Here is a 12,788-nt window from a genome sequence, read left to right on the forward strand (position 1 = left end):
AGTGCACTTGCATACCTTGCCACATTGCCTAGTTGCCCACAGCCATTACCCCAAATCAAGTAGTCCAGTTGTGACCTTACTTTGCATTTTTAACTGTGGTCTCTATTTCAAGTTTTCTCTGTGCTCTGTTAATTTTGTTTGTTTCTCTTTAAGTTAAATTTCACCTGGATCCATTTCCCCTATTGATCCTACACATGATAGCATGATAATTCTGCCCACCCCCCACCCTGGTGCCCAACTCTCGGGCTGTTATCCTCAATTCCCGGCCCCTAGTATTTGACATGTGTTGCTCCACTACCCACCTCGCTCCTTTCTTCTACCTTTCTGAAGCTGCTTTCTCCAAGATTTACTCTTAATTATTAAATGGTCTTCTCTCATTCTGATTTCCTTTCTATAGCATTTTACATTGAAAAATGTAAAAAACAAATACCACTCCTTTAACAAATATATATTAAGATAAAATTCACCATTTTAACAATGTCATACAATTCAATGACTTTTAGTACATTCACAGTGTTGTGCACTATCATCATTAACTCACTTCAGAACATTTTTGTCACTCACCTGACTGAGTTAAGCAGTCCCTTTCATGTTTCCTCTTCCCACTCCTCCTCCCAGGCCTACCCCCTGGGCCACCAGTCTGCTTTCTGTTTCTGTGGCTTTGCCTCTTCTGCTATCTCCTATCAATGGGATCGTACTATATGTAGCCTTTTAAAAAAAATTTTTTTTTTTAATCTTTATTTTGTTTATTTATTTATTTATTTTATGTGGTGCTGAAGATCAAACCCAGTGTCTTACATATGCGAGGCAAGCGCTCTGCCACTGAGCCACAACCCCAGCCCCCTCTATGTAGCCTTTTATGTCTGGCTTCTTTTATTTAGCATGATGTTTTTAATATTCATTCATGTCATAGCATGCATCAGTACTTTGTTTTGTGGCTTCAAATATTCTATTGAATATTCATGCCTACAAATCATCATCTAGTCTAAAATCATATTTTTATGCAAATTTTTAAGAGTTTATAGTTTTAGCTTGTGCATGTACAGTTAGGTGTTTTTGTTTTTTGTTTTTTTTGTACAGGGATTGATCTCAGGGACACTCAGCCATTGAGCCACATGTCCCACCCTTTTCCGTATTTTATTTAGAGACAGGATCTCACTGAGTTGCTTAGTGCCTCACTGTCACTGAGTTTGCCTTTGAACTCATGATCCTCCTGCCTCAGCCTTCCAAGCCTCTGATGTTACAGGTGTGCACCACTGTGCCTGGCTGTTTTTGTTTTTGTTTAGTCTGGGGATTAAATGCAGGGGCGCTCTACCACTGAGCTCTACTCCCAGTCCTTTTTGAGACAGGGTCTCACTGAGTTGCCTATGCTGTCCTCAAACTTGTGATCCTCCTGCTTCAGCCACCGAGTCTCTGGAATCACAGAACTGCACCACGTGCCCCCAGCTCTTTTTAGGTCTTTAATCTATTTTTAGTTAATTATTGTATAGAGTGTGGGGTGGGGTAGATATCCAGTTGTCTTAGTGCCCTTTGTTGAAAAGTTCGTTCCCATGTATTGGCCATAAACATAAGGTTCATTTCAAGACTCCATTTTGTTCTACTGGTCTATGTTTCTGTCCCTATTCCAGGACTGTCTTGATTATTGTCTGATTATTCAATATGAAATTAAGAAGTATGAGTCCTCCAACTTAGCTACTTGTAGTTCCTTGTACTTCCAAATGAATTTTAGAATTACTTTGTCCATTTCTAAAAAGAAAAAAATGGGGGGGGGGCACTGTTGGAATTTTATAAGGATTGTACCGAATCTATAGATGTATTTGGGGAGCAGAGCCATCTCAACAATATTGAGTCTTCCCATTCAGGAGCACGGGATGGCCAAGATTCTTCCACAGTATGCCCTAGTTTTCAGTATACAAGTCATGTACTTCCTTTGTTAAATTCATTCCTAAGCATTTCATTATTTTCAATGCTATCATAAGTGAAATAGTTTTGTGAATTTTTTTCTGATTTTTCATGCTAGTGTATAGAAAACAACTGATTTTATATATTGATCTTGTATCTGCAACTTTGCAGAACTTGTTTAGCCCCTCCTATTTAAAACATTAACCTTCTTAGGGCTTCTGCAGCATAATTATAGTTATATAAGTATAATACACCAATTAAAAAATAAATAAATTGAAGGAATTCCAATAGAGTAGAGAAGAGGGGTGCGGGGGAGGAGGAAGGAAGGGGAGGAGGTAGTACTGAGAATTAAATGAAGAAAACTGTTATATGCATTTTGGAGTATGTCAAAATGAATCCCACTATTATGTACCTCTGTGGTGCACTAAAAAATAAATAATTAAATAAAAAGTGCTCAAATCTGACATGAAAATAACTAATGATTAAATGCTTTAAAGAAAGAGCAAAAGCACGGTTATTAAAGGAAGTATCTTCTCCATGTTAAACCTGCCTTTCCCACCAGCGTATACTGGTGACCGCAGGTGAGAGTCCTCCTTGTGCCCCTCCTTGTTGGGTGTCACCTGCCCCCTAACTGCCTCCTCCCCTAGGGTACCTCACACATTCAGATGCTTCTTTATATGCCTACTTGAGGAAGTCACTTATATTCTATGTCAATGTGGTTTTTGTTAGTTCTTTAATGATCCAAATGCTTTCCCCCCTAGTTCCGGGACTACTGTGCTATCTGCTTAAGATGGGAGTGGCCTGGGTCTCCAAAAGCATTGGAAAAGTGCAATTTAGAAGCAGCTTTTTTTGAAGGTCATTTTTTGAAAGTTTTATTTGACAGAATGGGCCGAATTCTTGACCAGGTAATGCATTTTAAAATACTAATCTTTGTATTATTTTGTTAGCATTTACCATGGTACAATCTCAATCCTTGTTTAGATTTTTCTGTTAAGTACTTCTGTTGTTTTCTTAGTTTTTCTACTAGATGACTTTTGCATGTGGATTAGTTGCCAAGAGCTGGCGAATTTCTGATGCATTGAGTATGCTAAAGGCCTAGTGGCCATCACTTGGCCTACTAGACACCACAGAATTGTGTATCTTACTCCTCATGTTGTGGTGACTTCCTTTCTGAGTAACTTAGCATTTTAGGTGTTACAGTCAGTGAGTAAAAATAGAGAGTAAAACTTGTCAAGCTTGGTTCAGAAGACCCCATATGTCATTTCAATAGAATCTTGAACACTCTGATCTCAGTGCGATAATGAACTTGTGTCTTCAGACAGAGAATTTATGAAGGGAGTAGCCTGGGTCTTTATGAATTTATGATGCTCATTTTCATAAGGGAGAAGAGAAATAAAAAAGGTTAATTTACTAAATTGCTCAAAAAGTGGATGGAGATCGCCATCAGCCAATATCTTGCAACTGTCATGAGAAATGAATTCCCTCCTCCCTCTCTGACAAACAGTGACAATAGAGTTTTGCACACCGAGATTGAGATGCACTTGAAATAAAGCAGCTGGCACATGCCTCAATATAGAAGCTGAGTTAACCAATTTAGAACTAACTTTAAATTTATATATCAAAGTGCTTGCTCTTTTGGCATTAGAGTTAAATACTTGTGAGAGCGTCAGGAGTTACAAAGGAAGTTTATTCCACAAGCAGACTTCCTTTAGTGACCAGAAAGTAGGAAGAATTATAATTTAAGAAGTATTTCACTAGGTTAGCATCTTCAATCATGCCTGCTTCCGGCAGTTACCAATAAAGAGACCAGGTCCTTGTTTTAACTACTTAATAGCATGTGGGCTATTTCTAGCATTTTGCTGTTGAAGCCAGACAGCCCGAGTCTGCAGATCTGGCGTTCCTGAGTGTGGTCTGGTGTTGCAGCTGTGTAAATCTCCTGGGTGGCCGGAATTCATCACTTGATTGTTGTTTTGCTCTAATTTGCCAGGATTAGTTTGAATCTGATCAAGCTAACAAGCAAGAGATATTAACAATCAGCATGGAGTTAGTGATCTTTGGATATTTTGACCAAAAGCACTAAAAAAGGAATCTAAATTTTAAATAGTTGTTTGTGGCTTGAATTGAAAAATCCCCCAAGTGGTCATCACACTTGGGTGTTCTTCCTCTGGTTGGAGAGTGACACAGAAGTCGTCCCTGGAGAGAATGTCCGAAGGCTTAGAGCTCCCCGCAGAGCATAGCAAGACAGAGTTCCAGTGTTATTTTATAAATGAGGAGTCCCTGTTTTATATAACTTAGAGCTAGTAAGCTCTGAAGCCCAGCCTGACCTTTAGCACCTTGATTTTGCAAGCATTTTTGGTAAGAACCTGGGCAATATGATCTCAAAGACAAGTGTGTGAGTCCAGGGTGCTCAGTGTATTTAGTTTCATTTCATTTTCTTTCTCTTCTAAATATTTTTTTCTGAGAATGATATGTGCTTGCATTTTCATAGGGTGAATCCCCAGCAAGGCCAAGGTAATGAAGCTGGTTAAACATTCAGTGTGGATAGTTAGTAAAGCACCAGTGTGTCCTAGTGTGGAGCTGAGAAGTTAAAGAATCCAGTGTTCACAGACACTGTTGTGTTGTCACACGTAGTATTGTTTTTAGCTGTGGTGATTTTAAAAACATAGTAAAATGCCAAAATCCACAACATAATGTAAAGAAAGTCAGGAAAAATAAGGAAGCCAAGTCCTGTCCTGCTCCAAGAATGAAGAGTGTGAGCTTAGGTGGGGAACTTGGTCATTTGTCCCATTCCATACTGTTACAGTGAGATTGATGCTACTTGACCTAATTTCCTACTCAAATTTGCTTGTAAGAATTAAATGAAATAAGCAATTTAAAAGACTTCTAAAATATAAATTGTTGTTTAAAACAGGTATATTTAGAAATTTTAGAGAATTATCAATTGAGATTTTTAAAAATAGTTTCCATCTTGTTTTGACTATCTGCATATTTATCCTTTAGTAGAGGGTTGACTGCTGGTGACAGCAGTGTGCTTTTCCTTTTTTTTTTTTTTTTTTTTTTTTGGTGCTAGGGATTGAACCTTGGTGCACTTTACTGCTGAGTTCTATTTCCAGTCCTTTTTATTTTTTATTTTGAGACAGGGTCTTGTTAGATTACTAAGGCCGACCTTGAACTTGTGATCCTTTTGCCTCAACCTTCCTAGTTGCTAGAATTATACTCATTCACCACAGCACCTGGCAAACTGCTTTCAAGTCAAAGATTATCGTCCCAAAATTCAGATTTTATAATCAGTGTGAGTTCAGTTAAAAAAAATGGACCAAGTCCTTTTGACATATCAGAGAATCTGATTAACTTTCCTTTCAGGTGAATACTGTATAAAGCACAAAATAAAGGGATCCTAAATAATAGATCTAAACACTACTAACAGCCCCCCAAATATCAACTTGTTTTAAGGTTATTACCAATACAAAGAAGAGACCAATTCAGAATATAGTGAGATAATTCTATTTTGCTGAAAATAATTTTATTTTGACATCATTAAGAAATAGTCTGGGCCAGGCACAGTGGCACACACCTATAATCCCAGCTGCTCGGGTGGTTGAGGCAGAAGGACCATGAGTTCAAACCCAGCCTCAGCAATTTAGCAAGACCCTAAACAACTCAGTGAGACACTGTCCCTAAATAAAAAATACAAAAAGGGCTGGGGATATGACTCAGTAGTTAAGCACCTGTGGGTTCAAAAAAAAAAAAAAAAAAAAAACAAGAAAAGAAATAATCTGGGCTGGGGCTGGGGTATAGCTCAGTGGGAGAGTGCTTCTTGCTTACCTTCCCTGCGCAAAGCCCTGAGTTTGATCCCAAGCACTGCAAAAAAGAAGAAGGAAAGAATCAGCATCAGCCTTAAAATTCTTAAAGAATTCAAGACCTAGATTTTTGTTCAAATAAAGTTTCAAACCAAAGTAGTACCATACAGAGAAATTACAAAATCTAGATCATAAAATAGCCTTATTTAAAGACAAATAATGGTGGCACCTACAAGCGGCAGGCTTTAGAGATACAAAAATCTTAACAACCTGAAATGAAGAATGTACAATTCTGGACTTGTTATATTTTAAATTATTTTGTCCCTACTTTTTATCAAATGCATTTTTTAAAATTTATTTTTATAAATCATTTCTTTTTACCTAAAATACAATTTAATTGTTTATTGAGTCTTGAAGAAAACTATTGTATCACAAATATTATCAAGTAGAATAAACTCTTAGACTCTATTGTAAATACAAATTTCCTTTCATTTTTCTTGCTTAAGGCTACATTTTTGAAAAAGAGTGACTTGGATAATTTTTCTTCTTTAAAAACATCCACATTCAAGAGTTTTATAGTAAGAAAGACTAAGATTGGACTTCAGGCCTACGAGTTGAGATTTTGCCCATAAAACAAAAGATATTCAGTATAATGTCTAAGATTCTCCTATGAATGTCAGAGATTCACTTCTAATTGATATTCATTATGATCCAGGGTTTAAAGGCTGCTCAGAGGATGAGAATAAAGCTTCCAGTTCCCACTGCTAATGTTAAACTTGGTCCTAAATCACCCTTCCCTTCCCTGAAATGCCATCTCTGTTTCACTCACCTAGGTTCTCATCCAGCTCAATTTTGTTTCAGCCAATTGGTTTCATTTGGCTCCTTGGAAAAAGAAAACTGGAAGGGTCAAGAGGTTTCTTTTGAAAGTTCTAAGCAAATAATAAGGACTTGTTTTGTCTAGTAGATCTTTTGCTCTGATGTTGACACACTGTAAAGTACTTTCAGGCTGGCTTCTATGAAGAATAAATGGAAATTAACAACCAGAATTCAAGTAAAGTTTTGTATTATGTACACAGTATGTCTGAGGAACTGTACTGGATAGGTGTACAATTGCAGGGAGAGCGGATTTCATGTAGTCGCTAAGCTGCTCCTTGTCTGCAGGCGCCATTTTGAATCTCCTCAGGACCTGGAGTTATAGAGTAGCAGCCATTTCTATCCCATCCACTTCTATTCTGTTGATAAGGCTCTGTGATTGGACTTTATCTTATTGTACATGTGCTTTTGGTAATTGGCAATCATTGGATAATCTGAGGTGGGGAATATAATTTCTGGAATAATGTAACGCTATCTAAGAAGATGAATACCGGGCTGGGGATGTGGCTCAAGCGGTAGCGCGCTCGCCTGGCATGCCTGCGGCCCGGGTTCGATCCTCAGCACCACATACCAACAAAGATGTTGTGTCTGCCGAGAACTAAGAAATAAATATTAAAAATTCTCTCTCTCTCTCTCTCTCTCTCTCTCTCTCTCTCTCTCTCTCTCTCTCTCTCTCCTCTCTCACTCTTTCTTTAAAAAAAAAAAAAAGATGAATACCTTCTCTTCTTTGATCTTGGACTTAATATGTCCTCTGTGGTTTGTAATTAATATTATATATGACACACTGGTGGGTTTGATGCCCTCTTGAACTTTGTCTGTATGCACGCTTCCTATTTTTTGTTTTTTAAGTTTTAGGACTGTGCTATATGTGCTTTGATGAAAATGGTCAGAGGTAGTTTGGTTATAGATATTTTCATTGAAGAACAACATGTGGAGGATGGATTTTTCTTTCTCAGAAAGACAAATCCAAGTGGTAAATTAGGTACATAGAGTGTGTATGTTGTACATTACTCTTGCTGTCTTTCTGTCCTTCTGCACAGCCATACGATGTGAATTTACAGGTGACCTCAGTGTTGTCCAGACTTTCCCTCTTCCCTCATCCACATACACATGAGTACCTTTTGGACCCCTATGTGAACCTGGCCTCTGGCTGTCGATCCCTCTTCTCTGTCATCGTCAGGGTGAGTCTCACTCTCTTATGTTCTCTGGCATGGCTGAACCTTTTCATATCACTGTATGTAGTTAGTGACACCCAGTGAAGAGTATTGTGTATCTATTGTTTTAAAGCAATTATCATACATTCTGAACTATTACAAAATGTGGGAGTGGGAGACAAATTTATTTGCTTAAACAATACATATAATTTTAATATTTTAAAGAACAGATATGAGTCCTTGGTCAAAGATGGTTACAGAGTAGTGAAAATTGGGGTTCTCTATTTGGTGACAGGGAGAGAGGATTTTATCCAAGAACTCTTATGTAGTTGATTTCAGGAGCTGAGCTCCCTATCTCTGCTGCAGGTTGTTGGTGACCTTATGGTTCGAATTCAGCGTATTCAAGACTTCACCCCCAAGCTGCTGTTAGTCAGAAAGCGGTTGCTTGGTTTGGAACCTGAAGGTCCTATGTAAGTCCAAATTTTATGTGCTCAGTGATCCAAATATTTCGCCCAATGTAAAGATCTGTTGATAGTCAATCTGTCCTCTGTTTTTTCTCTAGTATCGACCACATCACGTTGCTAGAGGGTGTGATTGTGTTAGAAGAGTTCTGTAAGGAGCTGGCGGCCATCGCATTTGTGAAATACCACACTTCCTCCACACCATGACTGACGTCTTTCAAGTCACTAGGGATCCGGACGATTGTGTACAGTCCATCAGAAAAGACAGTTCCACCCAGCCGAGAGAGGACGAAAGCCTTTTTAAAGGAAGTAAACTGCACAGAACCGTTAAGAACCATTGAGTGAACACGCAATAAAATGCGGCAACCTGTTTTTGTTGCTTTATTTATCACAGTGGTTCTCTCTATAGATTTGCACGTTGTTGAACCCCGGAAGCAGTTGAGGGACTTGCAGGAAATAAGGCATTTCCAACAACTGTGTGAAAGCTGCACAATTTCTGATGTCACGACTTTGATGATACTTCTGTTTTTTTAATATCCTTTTAGGCAGCAAGGCATTTACATTCTCTGGGACTCAAATGCTTATATTCTTTTGGATTAATAAGCAGCAAAAAAATTACTAATTTTATAACTTTTTAAGGGTAAGATTCTTATCAAACAAAAATATTTAAAAAACTGTAAATGAGAAAAAATATATATAATTCAGGAACCAACAAAGGAATTGAGTTAATTATAGGAGATAAAAATGTGTAGAGCAACATTAACTTTCTTCAGCTTTTCTAAGAATAACAATTTAATATGATAAATTCTTGATTAATATAATATATATATTTTTAAAGAAATGTTCTTTTACTCCTCTGTGCACATAGCCATGTTAGTGGTTGATTTCCATGTCTGGGTCCCAGTTGATTTAAATTGTCATTTTTTGCAGCAACATCGAATTTATGCTCATCATTGGTAGCATTTGCTAAAATGATATTTTTTAACCCAATTAAATTAACACATACTGGGTTGAGAAGCTTTTTTCCCTCCCTTTCTGAAAATTGCTGATGAAATTGCTTTATAATTTGTTTTTGTTATCGAAGCATGTCCAGGTGGGGAACCAACTGATAACTCTTAGCAATCAGAATGCCAATGGCCTCTTACTGTTTACATTTTTTTCATTTTGTTGGGTTTTTTTTTGCTAGTCTGCAATGATTCTAAAGAGATTAAACAAAACAGTCTTTTGAATGTCCTGTTTACATGTTAAAGGATTGTGGGAATTCGGGGTGTCCGGGAGTGGGCACACATGGGGTGACAAGTTTAGCCAAGCTGCGCTGTGCACAGCATGCCAAGTGGGCTGCACAACTTGTTTGCTATGTCTTTCTTTTCTGTCTTTAAATGATACTTATCCCTCAGTTGTCACTTTTAAGCTTTTTTTTTTTTTAAGTTGAAATATTAAGCAGCAGCACTTTCCTCTGCATCTTTCCATTCACTAATATTTGGAGAAGAGACTGTCACGTTCCAGCTGGAGAGACGTGTCTCTACTCTCCTGAGAAGCCCTTTTATGTAGCATGTTTGCATATACACATCATGTGGCCATGTGCTTAGAAGCATGTTTTACACTTATCTGCTTACTTTGTTGTATTACTATTTCTGATTTACTTTATAATTAGTTTTTACTATTAAGAAAAAAAACTATATCATGAATAGTCTCAGCTTTACAATGTGCACCATTGTTAAAACAAGAAGACTTTATCTCTAATTTGATGCAAATCTTTCTTAGCTTATAAGAAATGCATTAAGTAAAACAGTGAAGCAAAAAAAGTGAGAGAGTTACTTCATGCAGGATTTTCTTCCAGCGATTTTGAGTGATAGGAAAACATTCAGTTTGCTATATTTATTGTAGTTTACTCAAGGAACACTTCAACGTCTCCACTATAGGTGGTAGTTACAATCTACAGATGTATTTAAAACAAGGCATTAAGAGATATTAGATATTTCTTAATGTTTTTGTAGTGTTTAATAGGTGTAGTAGCGATGATATTATGTCTCAAACCAAATATGTTCTTATCCTTGATTTCACAGAGGGACCTTATAGCTAATTCATGAACCAAGCTCAGAAAAGCTTTAATTCTTATATTTGATATACGTATGCTGCTTCTGAAAATGTAATTTTCCTAAGTTATAATGACTTTTATTTGTGCTCAGTTAAGGCTTAAGTTTTAGTTTTCTTCTTTCTTTTCTTTTTCTCATATTTAGTTCAGACCTAGAGTCAGCACAAGTTATCACAGTGAGTTGAATTTGTTAACATAGTACAACACTAATCTTTTCCTCACTGTTTCTCAGAAGCTGAATACTTCAGTTATTCAGTACTTGCCACAACAATGACTAAAATGCACTGTGTTGTGTAGAAAGTGCCACCTCTAACATTGATTGCCATAGCCAAGTTCCAAACTGCATTTTAGCCCTGCTTCACATTTGTATAAATAGGTAGGCACTTTTTTTTTTTTTTAACATTCTAACAGTATAGTCATTGGGTTTATTTTTGTTAATGAGCCACATTCTTTACTTGATAGAACTCAGATTTGTCTTAGCCAATTTCATGGTAGAACTCACATAACCCATTAATGTTCTCATAACGCATCTGTTTGTGCAATATGGAAGCTGTGAGTGGATTCATAGCTTTTTGGTTTAATTGTACATTATTGTGTTGTACATGTGTATATATATATGTGTGTGTATATGTGTGTGTGTGTGTGTGTGTGTGTATATATATATATGTGAGGACCAAAATCCTTAGCTTGCTTACACTGTTGCTAGTGTAAAGATTGTTACACTTAATTTTACGGGGCACAAATTATGGAATTTCTTCATAAATTCATGGTAGCATTTCATAAATTATTGTATTACTATACAATTCAACATTTAATTATGAAGTTCTTAGGTATTGACAGAAGAAGTTACAGTGAAGTGCTAAAACCACAAATTGTAATTACACTTTGGGTTGTACAATATGTCAAAATATGCATGTCATTGTGACACTTGGTATGTTAAAACATGATAATCATACTTCTGGGCCCTGTAAAATAGTGTTACTGTAATACTCTGTTGGCCTCCTGCCTTGTTTACATTAAACAGAGGATATTTAGTAAATTTTTCTATGAACGTTGTGTAGGTTACTGACAGTGTTATCAAGGTCTGGACTTCGTGGGCCATCTAGGGAAAAGCTATTCAGATGGCAATTGTGTACCTACCCTCTCTTCAAAGGAGGTTGCAATCAAGTTCAACTTTTTGTGCTAACAATGCATGCAGGACTAAGAGGGATAATTAAAAAAAAAGAATAAATACTGTAACTTAAAACAAAATATTGTCTTACATTTTTGTAGAATTCAAATCAGAAATGCTTTATCTACTGATAAGTCTTAAGCAATGGTTCTTAACTTCACCCTTGATAAAGAGACAGTCCACACCAATCAATGGATCACTGCAGTATTGATTCTAGGGAGAGAAAAAAAAGAAATACGTAAATATTTATGGAGGAGGTCTGTCTAGCCTAACAATTTCCCTGGGTAAATCTCATATATGTCCTCCAGTGGCCTCCTTAATAATCACTCCCCTAAAGGAAGGAAAAACAACTAGTTCTAAGCATTATTTCTTAACATTTTCCAACACATGTTGGAACCTTTCTTTTTAGCTGACGTTTGAAACAGACTCTAGACTTACTCTATTCGCTTGAGTATGTGCCCAAGTCCCTTAAATGGAAACTGAAGAAAACATGTAACACTTGACATAACCAGAAAGAAAAACAGCCACTTATTAATCTCAACCACCAGTGACCCTTTTCAGCTAGTGTTATTCAAAATAGTCTTAGAAGAAAATAAAGGACACTAGATTGAAAGGATGAAGGAGGCCGAGTTTAGGTACCCCAAAGTTGAAAATACCCTCTTTGCCCTGAGCTACTTCAAAAGAAAATTGCTTTTTTGGAATGCATAACTGAATTCCCAGTCTAAAACCTGGTTCAAATTGCTGTTAAATATCTTCCAGTGTTTTATCTAGAAAAACTAGTGATCCCAAGGGAATTGAAAGAATTCACACAATTGTTGAAGTTTTGCTGGAGTAAGAGCTATACCTCTTCTCCCCAAAATCAAAATGAGCAGAAACACTTCATGCCAGTTTGATGCTGATGCTGAAGTCATGCACAAAAGAAACAGAATGTTTTAGTTGGTCTTAACAAAGGAAGGTGTTGCCTGTGGGCTGCCTTGTGGGAGACTGGGTTCTAACCTTACTTGATAAGGTCCCTCTTGCCACCTCAGGGAGATCTACCTATGCCTGCTTCCTCTACACTCACTACCATTATAGTTTGAGCGTCATGCAATTCGAAATGTTTCATTTCTAAAAATGTTATTTCTTAACACATACCAGAAATTATACATATATTTCATCTAAAAATAAAATAATAATTGTGTTTATTCAACAAATATTTATTGAGAACTTTTTATGAACCAGTTATTTAAGGTGTTGGGGGAACAAATGGAAGCCATCTCAGCCCCCAAGAAGTCACAGTCCTGGTGGCAGTTCAATGTGTTCACACAAATCCAGTGCACATATGTGGTGGAC

General features: G+C 37.0%; 1 protein-coding gene across 1 annotated transcript in view; it reads left to right on the top strand.

Annotated features, from left to right (window-relative positions):
* FHIP2A (FHF complex subunit HOOK interacting protein 2A) overlaps positions 1 to 12,509 on the top strand; it is a 38,821-nt gene extending 26,312 nt beyond the window's left edge. The window contains exons 14-17 of the mRNA XM_081267963.1: positions 2,664 to 2,807; positions 7,616 to 7,756; positions 8,096 to 8,199; positions 8,292 to 12,509. Coding sequence (XP_081124089.1) covers positions 2,664 to 2,807; positions 7,616 to 7,756; positions 8,096 to 8,199; positions 8,292 to 8,397 — 495 coding nt within the window. The 3' untranslated portion in view covers positions 8,398 to 12,509. The remainder of the gene's footprint in view (positions 1 to 2,663; positions 2,808 to 7,615; positions 7,757 to 8,095; positions 8,200 to 8,291) is intronic.
* The last annotated feature ends 279 nt before the right edge of the window (positions 12,510 to 12,788 follow it).

The sequence above is a fragment of the Spermophilus citellus genome (assembly GCF_964194105.1).
Source record: "Spermophilus citellus genome assembly, chromosome: 15".
NCBI classification, from domain to species: domain Eukaryota; kingdom Metazoa; phylum Chordata; class Mammalia; order Rodentia; family Sciuridae; genus Spermophilus; species Spermophilus citellus.